Source organism: Peromyscus californicus, unplaced genomic scaffold (genome assembly GCF_007827085.1).
Source record: "Peromyscus californicus insignis strain IS unplaced genomic scaffold, ASM782708v3 Scaffold_7__1_contigs__length_154581171, whole genome shotgun sequence".
In the NCBI taxonomy this organism is placed as follows: domain Eukaryota; kingdom Metazoa; phylum Chordata; class Mammalia; order Rodentia; family Cricetidae; genus Peromyscus; species Peromyscus californicus.
Genome location: NW_026294595.1, coordinates 114,753,793 through 114,767,308, shown reverse-complemented (window position 1 = coordinate 114,767,308; position 13,516 = coordinate 114,753,793). Strand labels below are relative to the sequence as shown.

The 13,516-nt window shown below is 38.1% G+C and overlaps 1 protein-coding gene across 12 annotated transcripts in view; it reads left to right on the top strand.

Annotated features, from left to right (window-relative positions):
- The window catches only part of Tasp1 (taspase 1), a 257,060-nt gene that overhangs the window by 46,552 nt on the left and 196,992 nt on the right, over positions 1-13,516 (top strand). For 11 of the 12 annotated variants that reach the window (XR_008214930.1, XR_008214931.1, XM_052723398.1 and 8 more), the window contains one exon: positions 6,503-6,587. The exons of the other annotated variant lie outside the window; for it this stretch is intronic. Coding sequence is in view for 9 of the 11 variants with exons in the window: in XM_052723398.1 (XP_052579358.1) it covers positions 6,503-6,587 (85 nt within the window). In the remaining 2 variants the exon portion in view is untranslated. The remainder of the gene's footprint in view (positions 1-6,502; positions 6,588-13,516) is intronic. 12 annotated transcript variants of the gene reach the window in all.

Sequence of the window (13,516 nt, the reverse complement as noted above, 5' to 3'; positions counted from 1 at the left end):
CCCTTGGGACACTTTCTGTGGATGATTTGTCCTTTTTCTTTAGATGTCTCATTTGTCCAGTGATCTTCAGATTCCTTAGTTGGATGCTTTTATTCTCCTGGAAAGTCAAAAATAAAACCCTGCCCCTACCTTAACTTTGGGGGGGGGGGGTTTCCTTTTTGGCAGGTTATATCTGATCAAATGGAAGGCATTTGTTAGTATTATACGTTAGATTGAATGGTCACATTGTTTAATGAACTATTGCCTCTTCTAATCAAGAGGTCTCTTCTGTTCGAATCTAATCTTTATCAATTTTGATAGTATCCACAGCTTTTCTTCTTTTGTGGAAACAAAAGCAAAACATCTTTCCCAACATAACGCATATCCTGGTTTTCATTCTTAGATCAACAACATCCTTAAAAGTATATAGGCTGATTTAATTCCGCATTTTTTTCTATTATTCAGTGTCTCTCTGCAGCTGTTGTTCCTTTTTTATTAGCATTTACAAATTTTAAAGTTAGTAAAGCATTGTGCAATCCATCTCTGGGGTTTTTTATGACCTCTTTCTGTTAAGCATATCTTTTAGAGTGTGATTAGATCTTTCTATAACTGCTTGCCCTGTAGAATTGTGTGATATACTTGTAATATGCTTTATGTTACAGTATGCAAAGAACTGTTTCATTTTACTAGAGACATATGCTGGAGCATTGTCAGTCTTAATTTGTACAGGTATCCCCATGATGGCCATAACTTTTAATAAATGTGTAATTACAGAATCGTGCTGGAGAGATGACTCAGAGGTTAAGATCATTGACTACTCTTCCAGAGGTCCTGAGTTCAATTCCCAGCAACCACATAGTGGCTCACAACCATCTATAATGAGATCTGGTGCCCTCTTCTGGCTTGCAGGCATACATGCAGGCAGAATACTGTATACATAATAAATAAATAAATCTTAAAAAAAATTACAGAATCAGCTTTTCAGAAACCAAAGCTGTTGCCCATTGAAATCCTGACTACGTATCCATGCTATGGTGTACATATTTTAATTTTCCAAATTCTGCAAAATGAAACATATCTGTTTGCCAAATATCTTTGAGTACCCTTTGGGTTACTTCCTGCAGGTAGTAGAGTTTGGTCATACAAAGAACAAGTAGGACATTTCCTTGGCTTTTTGCCAAGTGATAGAAAAATCTTTTTTGAAAGCCTTGCTACATCTTTGTTTTTTAAAAATATTGCTTATTATTATTCAATAATTTTAATTAAAAAGCCATTTTAATATTTCTGTGAATGTATTGTTTTGAGTTTTCCTATGAATACTAAATGCCTTTTCTTCTACATATACAACCTTTAGAAATCCTTGTTGTAAAGTTTTCATTTATAACTTCTTAACATTTTTATTGGTTATTTTTTATTGCTTTGTAGATATATTCTGTATATTTAATTAAAAACCCCTTTTCAGATGCATATATGATGGATATTTCCTTCCAGGATGTTACTTCTTTTTTCGTTCTCTTAATGCTGTCTTTGAGTGAACAAGTTTTCTATTATAATGCATTTAAGGTTCAACTTTTTTAACTTTTCATTTTACGTATGTAGTGTTTTGACTGCCTGCATGTATGTCTGTGCCCTACTTGTGTGCAGTGCCTCAGCGACCAGAAGAGGGCATTAGATACCCTGAGACTGGAATTAAAGATGGTTACGAGCTATATAGATGCTGGGATGGAATCCAGGTCCTCAGAAAGAGCAGCCAGTGCTCTTACCTGCTGAACTATCTCTCCAACCCTTACCTTTTTCTTTCTTTCTGTAAACAAACAAACAAACAAACAGGCTAGTTCTTGTTTTTTTTAAGAAGTTGTACTTATCCAAAGTTATGAAGCCAATCTCCCTTATTTTATTGTATTTTTTTTTTAAATTGTTTTTGCCCTGAGCATTTAGGTGTTTTTTTTTTTTTTTTCCAAGTTCAGACTAACTTTTGTGTGTGTTATTTTTGGTGGGGGTTTGAAATGGCTTATTGCCCTTTATTGAAAAGATACTCCTTTCCTTATAAAATTTTATTGGCAAGTTAGGTGAAGTTCATGAGAAATGGCTGATTATTCTGTCATAGTTGTCCGCATACTCCAGACCAGGTATTGTTTTCTATATTTGAAAGGGTTTGTATATTACAGAAATCATTTTGTTGGGAATTATTCTAAAATGCTATTTTTTTTCCTCTGAGAGTCTCATTAAGTAGCTATAGCTGGCTTAGAGCTCAATATGTAGACTTGGCATTCTTGGTTGGCAGTTTTTTGATTTCAGGGCTTGATGCATATCATTCCTTGAATTCTTGACACTTAGAATTGTTAAGAGATCCAGCATTTCTATGTGTTTATCTTTGTAGGTGAGTTGGTGCTTTCTCTTACAATGGCTCTTAATATTTTTCTTTGTTTTTGTAGTTTTGACAATTGTAATAAATCTCAGAGAAGATAATAATAGAGAATCATAAAGAGGAAGGAAATGAACTAAGGGAAAAAGAGGGAATAAAATAGGACAAAGAGGAAAAATATATGAGTTAGAGGTATGAAAATGTCATAGATAGGTGCAGAGAAAGAACAGCAGTGAAGCCTGTGATGCCCGATGAATGCTAAAACAAAAACAATTTCAAATACAAAAGTGAAAATTTTACAACATGCAAAACTATGAAATAAGATAGAATAAATATATCATCAGTTACTATATCTTTTTTGTTGGGATGAATATGATTTACCCTACCCCTTTATTATTTTTCTGTGCATGTGAATGCATGTGAGTGCATGTTTCCATGTTCATACATGTGTTGGTACACTTATATGTGAATTTGTGTGTGCATATATAGAACCCAGAGCCCAAACTTGGGTAACATTTCCCTGTGGTTGTTATATTGTGTACCCCAATAAACTTATTTGAGGGTCAGAGAACAGAACAGCCACTATATTAAACATAGAGGTTAGGCAGTGGTAGCACACACCTTTAATCCTAGCATTCCAGAGACAAAAATCCATCCGGATCTCTATGAGTTCAAGCCCACACTGGAAACAGAGCCAGGCATGGTGACACACACCTTTAATCCCAGGACTTGAGATCTCATGTTTTATACTTTGAAAAGACACATGCCTTTAATCCCAGGAAGTAATGGCAGGAATCAGAAAGGTATATAAGGCATGAGGACCAGGAACTAGAGGCTTTTAAGCTTTTAGGCTTTTAGCAGCAGTTCAGCTGAGATTCATTCAGATGAGAACTCAGAGACATTCAGTCTGAGGAAATAGGATTGGTTAAAAAGTTGGTGAAGTGAGGTTAGCTGTGGCTTGTTCTTCTTCTCTGATCTTTCAGAATTTATCCTAATATCTGGCTCTGGGTTATTTCTAATTATAAGACCTTTTAAGATTCGTGTTACATTTCCCAGGCATCCTCTACCTTCTTTTTGAGACAAGGTCTTTTATTGGCTTGGAACTTGCAGAGTATACTAGGCTGGTTGGCCATGGAACCCTGAGGATCTGCCTGCCTTGGCTTCCCCAGCATTACCATGGCAGTCATTTTAAAAATGTGGGTTGTCGAGATTGAGTTCAGGTCCTTGTGCTAGTGTGGCAAACATGATACAAGCTGAGCTAGCTCCTAAGTTATATTTTGCAGCTGATATAATTTAGGAAGAGCATTGCAAATCTTTATGTATATGAAAATAAATAGCTCCAGAATGTTTTTCCTGCTGGGTTAGGTTCCTGCACAAGGATTAGCTTTCTCTGGGAGTTTCCTAGATATGGATTGCTCCACCTCTCCTGTGCAGAAATGTTTTTATTTTCATGCAGTTCCAACACTTGATACTTGGGGGGGTAGTTTCTACACAGCTAAGTGTTTACCACTTTAAAGGTGGTGGGACCTAGGAGAATGCAGCCTAAAATGAGGCAGACTAAAGTCTCATGCAATAGCCAACTTTATTCAGAGCCTCAGACAATTTATACTCTCAGGGTTAAGAATTCCATGCGTAAAGTATACAGTCACAAGGACAAGCCGCATGTGACAAAAATATGTTTTTCCATAGAGGCATATAAACAAATAACAATAGCCAGTTGTAATGAATAATCAATCTAAAACAAACTCACTCCTATCTGCTGCCCTTGGGCTGTCTCAATAGCATGAAGGCACATTCCAAGAACAATTCTGTGTTTTTGAAGAAACCGAGGTTGTAAGACTGTCTTAGTTAGGGTTTCTGTTGCTGTGAAGAGACATAAAACCATGGCAACTCTTATAAAGGAAAATATTTAATTGGGGCTGGCTTACAGTTCAAGAGATTTAGTCTGTTAGCCTCATGGTGGGACATGGCAGCATGCAGGCAGTCATGGTGTTGCTGAAGGAGCTGAGAGTTAATACATCTTGACTTGCAGGCACCAGGAAGACGTCTGAAACATTGGGCATGACTTGAGCATATGTGAGACCTCAAAACCCGCCTCTACACTGACTCACTTCCTCCAGCAAGACCACACCTATTCCAACAAGGCCATACCTCCTAATAGTACCTATCCCTTTGGGGGCCATTTTCTTTCAAACTACCACACAAGACTTTTGTCTTGTTTTCTAACAAGCACTCAGAATTCTCCTCACAGGACTCCATTCTTGGTTTTTGTGCTGACATCAGAGGAAACACTCAACAGAGTTAATAGTCCACAGAATGATACTGTTTCTTTTTCTTCTTCCTCACCCTTCTTTCTCTTCTTCTTTGTCTTTTCTCCTTGTTTTTTTCTTTTTGTTTTTCTGAGATAGGGTTTCTCAGTGTAGCCCTGGCTGTCCTGGAACTCACTCTATAGACCAGGCTAGCCTTGAACTCACAGAGATCTGCCTGCTGCTGCCGCCGCATCCCGAGTGCTGGGATTAAAGGTGTTTACCATTGGCAGAATGGTTAAAAAGTCTTTACCAGCTTCATGTTGACACTGGACTAATGTCCAGAATATACAAAGAACTGAAGAATTTAAATACCAAGGAAATAAAATTGACAATCAGTAAATGAGCAAATGAACCAAAGATATAGTTTTCAAAAAACAAATACAAATGCCCAGTAATTAAATGTTCAATATCCCTAGTCATCAGGGAAATGCAAAATTAAACTGCTTTGAGAGCACCTCACCACAATCAACATGACTATTGTCAAAAAATATTACAGCAAATGTTGGAGAAGATGTGGAGAGAAAGACACCCGTAATCACGGTGGGGGTGCAAACTAATACAGCCATGTGAAAATCTGTGTGGATAGTTCCCAAAAATTAAAAATAGAACTACCATATTACCCAGCTAGTTCTCTTCTGGGATACACTCAGAGAAATCCACACTCAACCACAGAGATATTTACATTCCCATGTTTATTATTGCTTTATTCTCTATAGCAAAGAATTGGAGTTAACCTAGTTGTTTTTCAACAGATGAATAGATAACAATTTAATATATACACATATGTATATATGGTAAAATATCACTCAGCTCTAAAGAAAAATCAAGTTAAAAATTGCAGAAAAATAGATGGACATAGAATATATAGTATTAAGTGAGGTCACAAAATGTCAGAAACAAAAAAAATATGTTCTCTTCCATATATGGAATCTAGCCAATAATAGATGTATATATGTACATGTATATAACATGAAGAAAAGGGAACCAGAAAGGCTAAATATAAGAGGTATGGAAGGATTGAATGCAGGTAAGGGACATGAGTTATGAAAGAGGATGTAAAGTTAATTGTTTTTCTAGTTCCAATTCTGTCATGACTCTTGTTTTGTGAGGCAAAGTCTTACTCCATAGGCCAGGTTGGCCTGTAACTTATTATATATCCTAGGTTACCCTCATACATGTGGTAATCCTCCTGTCTCTGTATACCAAGTGCTGGGATTACAGGTGTGCTCACATTTTCCACACACTATTTGGTGTTCCATGTTCTGGGGTGAGTAGGTAGATGGATGGGACATACTTGTATTTACCTTTACTGCCTGGGCTCTCTTCCTATCAGGAAAGGACCGTGGCTGTTTTTCTGCCCATGGTGTACAGTTCTTGCCTGAATATATGTTAGATGTATAACATATTACGTCTTTGTTTAAAAATTGAAACGCTTACAGTCTCAGGTCAGAGTTCCCCAAAGCCAGTGGTTCTCAACCTTCCTAATGCTGTGACTCTTTAATACAGTTCCTCCTGTTGTGGTGACCCCCAATCATAACATTTTTTTTTTGCTTCTTCATAACTGTAATTTTGCTACTGTTAATGAATCTTAATGTAAATATCTAATATGCAGATGGTCTTAGGTAACCCTTGTGAAAGGGTCATTTAACCCCCAAAGGGTTTATGACCCACCGATTGAGAACTGCTGTCATAAACAACATGTATTCATGTTAAATTTGTACTAGTACATTTGGTGTCTGTAAAGAATTTCCAAGGTATTTTAAAGTTGTCTTAGTTGAAACAGCAGAAAACAAAGTGTAGAAATGTGAAGACATTTCTGATTTCTTTTTATGCCAATTTTATTTTGTAGGAATCAAGAATCCAGTTTCAGTTGCGAACAGACTCTTGTGTGAAGGGCAGAAGGGCAAGCTCTCTGCAGGCAGAATTCCTCCCTGGTAACCACTTTGTTCCTCTTGACTTCTGTCTTGGGTTATTAGTGTTTGAAGGCTGCTTTAATCCACAGGGGATTGATGCTGTTGGTTCTGTACCAGTGGTCATGTGACTTTAGACTAAGACATACTTTGTTCTGTAATGGTGGCATGCTCTACAGTTGATAAGCTCCAGATGGAATAGAATCTCATGGATCAAAGGAGATCGGAGTTAATTTCTGGATCTGTGTGTTATTGATTCTCAAGAGGATTTTGTGTCTCCAAGTGATGAGTTAGGGTTATTTTGTTGTGAAACTCAGAACCTATCATAGATACTGGAGCCTAGTGTCTAAAGTAATTAGTTTTGGGACATTCTTAGAAAAATATATATTGCATATTGTGAACAGTCATGATGCAGCTATTATCCAATAGTAATAATTAACAATGTCTTATCTTTTACCTTATTCTTCTTATTGAAAAGAGATGAAAAGGATAAATGTTCAGTAGGACAGACTTGCAAGTTAAGGGGATTCAGTCTTTGATGATGGTGTCATCTTAGTCATTGTGGTGGGAAAAAGATGTACTAAGTAATTTGTGCTGGGGCAATGTGTCTATATCATGCAAGAACAATAAGTTCATCACATTATTCAGAAAAGTACAGTCCACATTTAAAGGTTAAAAACTTGGTTGGAAAGATGTATGACTCAGAGGTTAAGAGCACTTGCTTAAAGAGGACCCCAGTTCAGTTCCAAGCACCCATATGGTGTTTTGTACTCATCTATAACTCCAGTTGCGGGGGACCTCATTCCCTCTTCTGACCTTTATGTGTACCACATACTTGGATTGTATGCATGCATACATGCAGGGAAAATATTCATACATATAAAATAAAAGTCAATCCTAAAAAAGGTACAGTATAATATTTTCTTGGTAGAGTATAAAGCTGTAAACAGCCTAAAGGTCTGCCAGTGATTAAAAAATTTGCTTTCTAGACCTGTTACTAAGTAGAAAAAGGAGGAGACATTAATACTAATTTACTCCACAATATACTATCTTTGAGTAAATGTTTACACAAAGTTTAAACTCTCAGAAATGTAAAGGTTGAGGAGTTCAAGCTCACAGTTCTAGCCTGGCTGAGTTTGGTGTGGACTTCCTTTTTGCCTTGCAGTTAGTTGCTTTTGTCCTTCACTGAAAGTACATGGGAGAGGGAAGGGAGGAGGAGCTATAGAGGTGTAGATGGGGAGAGGAGGGTAAGAAAGAGGAAGATAGAGGGAAAGAGGAGGAAGAAGAGGGGAGAGGAAGAGAGAAGTCAGAGTGAGCGAGAAAGCAAGAGGAGAGAATGAGACGGGGAGAGTAAGTGGGGGGTTGAGAGTGCCATTTCTTCTGTTAGTCCAGTAATACTTGTCATGGAGACCCTACCCTCATGGTGGTCTCTCTCAGTTTATAGCAACATATCTTTACATTGTAGAATTAAAAATAAAATGAAAGTTAACTTATCTTTTCTTTCTTTTTGATTTGTTGAGACAGGATCTCATTGTGTAGGTCTGGCTGGCCTGGACCTTGATTTATAGGCCAGGCTGGCTTTGAACTCACAGAAATTTGCTGGCCTCTGCACCACCATGCCCAGCTATAGTTTCTTAAAAAACAACAGCAAAAACTCTGCAAAATAATATGCTGAACTAGTTGCTACCACCTAAGTTAGGGAAAAAAAATATTACCAAAAGATTTGAGGCTATCTAGACTGAAGTTTTCTTTCTTCCTTCTTTTTTTGGTTGGGCCTTGTCATATAGCCAGACTGACCTTGAATTTGGGATCCTCAGCCTGTTGATTGCTGGTAGTACAGGTGTAAACCATCATGCTCAGTCAACTAAAGCCTTTCTAGTGCAACCTCACCTTACACACTGTCCCAGAGCTCTATGCTGAGCTGTGAAGTTCCTATGCTAGTAACAATTGTCCTGAATTGAAGGTTTTCTCATTCTCAGATGTCTTTTATACTATGTATTGTCTATTTATACATAAAGATATATGCATTTACATAGTTGTATTTTCTAAGACAATATAATAAATGTGCATTGTATTAACTTTTCTATTTCTGCAATGAGACATTGTGATCAAGCGGTTTTCAGAAGAAAGTTTAACTGGGCTTACTGATCCAGAGGGTTAGAGTGACAGAATGAAGGCATAGCAGCAGAAGCTGAGAGCTCACAGTCACAACCAGGAAAACGGAGGGAGCTAATTTGAAATGGCTTGAGTCTTTTGAGTCCTTAAAGCTTATCCACAGTGACATACTTCCTCCAGCCAGTGTACACATCCTAGTCCTCCATAACAGCCACCAACTGGGCACCATGTATTCAAATGCTTGATATTTATGAGGAACCTCTCATTTAAACTACCACATGTGTGGGTATATCGAACACTTCGGAATGGTTGTAGAACCCACTATGATTGCCTCATAAAGAAAAGGAGGAAAGATGAAACAAAACAAGGGAGTTGCCAAAGGGAGTATAATACCTTAATATTTTACAAGGACATTTTTTTCTTAAAATGATCTCATCTGTCCAGGCTGAATCAAACCCCATTGGGTATATGCACCACATTTTCTTTGTGTGCTTATCTGTTGTTGGATCTAGGTTACTTCCACATCTTGACTATTGTGAACAGTACCGTAATAAGCATGGTTGTTTAAGTATCTCTTTGGTATGCTTGCTTTGATTTGTTTTGGGTATGTATATCCCAAGGGATGGTATGCCTGGATCATAGGGCAGCTCTGCTTATTTATTTATTTATCTATTTATTTATTTATTTATTCATTCATTCATCCATTTATTTATTTATTGTGATTCTATCTCACTGTGTAGCTCTGGCTGGCCTAGAATTGTGTATGTAGACTACACCACACAAGCTTTGAACTCACAAAGGTCTGCCTGCCTCTGTTTCCCAAGTGCTGCGATTAAAGGAGTGATCACCCATGCCTGGCCTATTTTTGTTTTTGTTTTAGAGGAACATCTCTATTGATCTACATAGTGGCTGCACAAGGTTTCATTCTCATCTACAAGTGTGTAAGGATTCCTTTTCCCTACATCTCCAACAGTACTTGCTGTCATTTGTTTTCTTGATAATAGCCAGTTTGACTGTGATGAAACAGACTTTAGAAGCAATCTTAACTTACATTTTCATGGTGACTAAGGATGTTGAATTTTTTTCCCTTTGGATTTTTGAGACAGGGTTTTTCTTTTTTTTTTTTTTTTTTCAAGACAGGGTTTCTCTGTGTAGCTTTGCGCCTTTCCTGGGACTCACTTCGTAGCCCAGGCTGGCCTCGAACTCACAGAGATCCACCTGGCTCTGCCTCCCGAGTGCTGGGATTAAAGGCGTGCGCCACGTCTGAGACAGGGTTTTTCTTTATAGCCCTGGCTGACCTGCTACTCACACTGTAGACCAGGCTGGCCTCAAACTCACAGAGATCTGCCTGCCTCTGCTGGGATTAAAGACATGTGCCACCACCGTGTGGCCATATATATATTTTTAATATGCTGTGTCCATTTGTATTTCTTTTTTGGTTGCATGTATATCTATATACCACATGCTTGAATGGTGCACGAGGAAGCCAGAAGACATTGGATCCTGTAACACGAATCTTAAATGGGCTTATTAATAAAAACTCAGGAGCCAGGTATTGGGGTGAATTCTGAAAGATCAGAGAGACAGAACAAGCCACAGCTAACCTCACCTCGACAACTCCTCATCTGATCCTGTTTCCACAAATCCTCAGACTGAAAGCTTGTGAGTCCTCACCCGAATGGCTCTCAGCTGAACTGCTGCTAAAAGCCTAAAAGCTTAAAAAGCCTCTGGTTCTTGGTCCTCATGTCTTATATACCTTTCTGCTTCCTGTCATCACTTCCTGGGATTAAAGATGTGTGTCTTTTCCAAGCAAGAAGTGTGATCTCAAGTGCTGGGATTAAAGGTGTGTGTTACCATGCTTGGCTGTTTCCAGTGTGGCCTTGAACTCACGGAGATCTGGATGGATCTCTGCCTCTGGAATGCTAGGATTAAAGGCTTGTGCTACCACTGCCTAACTTCTACATTCAATATAGTGGCTATTCTGTTCTCTGACCCTCAAATAAGTTTATTGGAGTGCACAATATATCAATCACAGATCCTTTTCTAAGCTGCCAGTCACATGGATACTGGAATCGATTCTGGATCCTCTAGAAGAAAAGCAAGTGCTCTTAGCTGCCAAGCAATACTATCTCTGTAGCCCCTATATTTCTTTTGTTGAAAAATGTCTTTAATTTGTCTTTCCATTTGTTCATTGGATGATTTGGTTTTTGAATGGTTAGTCTTTTGAATTTTCTGTAGAATCTAAGTATTGCTCTTTTGTGAGATGTGTAGTTGGCAAAGGTTTTTCTTCCATCCCATATGCTGTCTTTTCAGTATGCTGGTTCTTCCTTTGCTATGTACAGATGTTTTAGTTTCATCCAATTCCATTTGTCCATTGTTGGAGTTACTTTTGCTACTGTTGGAGTCCTTTTCAGAAAGCCTTTCTCTATTCCTATACCTTGAAGTCTTTTCCTCATATCTTCTAATGATTTCAAAGTTTAAGGTCCCACTTAAGGTCTTTGATTCATTTTAAATTAATTTTAGTCATGTGAGATAGATTTTATTATTATTATTTTTCTTATGAAAATATAGGTTTTCCATACTCTTTGTTGAAGATGCTCCCCTCCCCCATTGTGTGTGTGTGTGTGTGTGTGTGTGTGTGTGTGTGTGTGTGTGTATGTATGTATGTAAGACATATCCGTGATTAGATGTAGCTGTAGTTGTGGGAGTTTATTTCTGGGTTCCTACTTCGCCACATGATTATGAGTATAAACATTGACACTATAGTTATACTCTGGCTAAATAGTGATGCTAGGTAGGTTATGTTTATCAAATGGATTTGTTGTTCTGATGTGTGGTCTTGTTATGTTGCCCAGGCTATCTTAGAACTATTTATCTTAGGCTGGCCTCAGACTCCTTCTTCTGTCACCTAAGTGGAAGGATGGCAGATGTTTGTGACTATGCCCTGCTATCATGTTTTTTTTTAACTTACAATATTTCTTTGCCTTTCCTTGCTTTGGTAGACCTTACATATACTAGCCAAATATTATGCTGCTAAACTATGTTCCATCCCAGTTTAGGACATTTTCCTTTATAGTAGGTGTTCTAGTTTGCTTCTCTGTTGCTACCGTAATCACTGACCAAAAGCAACTCAGGGAGGGAATGGCTTGTTTGGACACTACTTCCATGTCACAGTTCATCACTGAGGTAAGTTAGAATAGGAACTCTAGCAGGAATTGGATGTAGGAAGTGAAGTAGAGACCTTGGAGGAATGCTGAATACTGGATTGTTTTCTCTGGATTAGTCAGCTACCTTTCTTATAATACAACCTAGGCTCACTTAACCAGAGATGGTACCACCCACAGTAGGCTGGGCCCACCACCTACTTGACTAACAGCTAATCGAATGCCTCCCAGTCATGGCCCCAGGCCAGTCTGAAGGAGGTACCTCCATTGAGGATCCCTCCTCCTGGGTGTGTCAAGCTGAAGCTAACTATGACAGTAGGTATATCTTTCTGCAGTAGGTTGAGGAGCAGCTGTATTTGGCTTATGTATCGTTCTCTAACTCCCTGATTTCTCAATTTTACTTTCCATTTTCTTTGTTTCATTTGGAAGTTTCCTTGGCTTGTGGTTTTCAATCTCAGTTGTTCTTCTTTGGTATCTGGTTACCAGAAAGTCACATCCAGTCAGTCTAGTTTATCATTTCTGACTTGTTTTTTCCATACATTAGATTTGTATCTTTACAAAAGGCTTCTGTCTTCCTGAATGTATGTATGAATGGAATTATAACAATTATTTTAATGTCTTTGTTTACTGGTTTTATAAATTTTATTACTTTTTTTTCTTAACATTTATTTTTTACAGTGTTCTGTCTGCATGTTTGCCTGTATGCCAGAAGAGGGCATCAAATGTCATTATAGATGATTGTTAGCCACCACGTGGTTTCTGGGAATTGAACTTAGGACCTCTGGAAGAGCAGCCAGTGCTCTTAACCTCTGAGCCATCTCTCCAGCCCAAATTTTATTACTTTAAGATTAAGTTGAGTTGAGTGACACCCCCCCTCACCACCCCCTCTTCTAGGTTATATTTTTCTGATTGGTAGTTTTTTATTGGAATGCAGGTATTGTAAGTTTTACATTTTGTGTACTGAATGTTTTTATATTTTATTAGACATTCTAAAATTTTGTTACAGGATGTAGCTAAATTATTTAAAAACTTTGGCCCTTCTCAGGTCCTGCTTTAGATTTTCATAAGCCTAGAGAATACATTTAACCTTGAGCTAATTTGCCTTATTATAACGCAAAAAGTCTCAGCAATCCTATAGCAGATAATGTTAGAGGAAGAAGTTCCCTCTGGCTGGTGGGAGCCTACAGGATGTTCCTGGCCCTATCTGAACTTGAGATTATTTCCTTTACAATGGGCAGGTTGTATGTTTCAGGGCTTTGGGTGATTTCCTCTTTCTTAGGCTGTGGTCTCCATTCAGTACACTACTAAAGAGGTGCTTCCTACAGCTCTCTGGAGGCCTGGCTGCACTCGTTTACTCTGTTATACATGGCCTGTGAACTCTAGCTGTTCTGGCTTCTGATGGCCCTGTCCATCTCTTTGCTCTAGAGACTGCTGGGTTCCTGGATTGTGGCCTAGAAACTCTGGAAGTCATACAAGTGAGCTCTCTGGGTGCAGCAAGGTGGTTTTTATGTTTTTCTTTTATTTTCTACAGGATAACGGTCCTTTGTTGCCTGGTGTCTAATGACTAAAACTGTTGATTTTCATATTTTGGTTTTTTTTGTTTTTGTTTGGTTGGGTTTTTGTTTTTATTTTTGTTTTTTACTCTTTGCTCTTTTGGAGGCCCACCACCAAGCT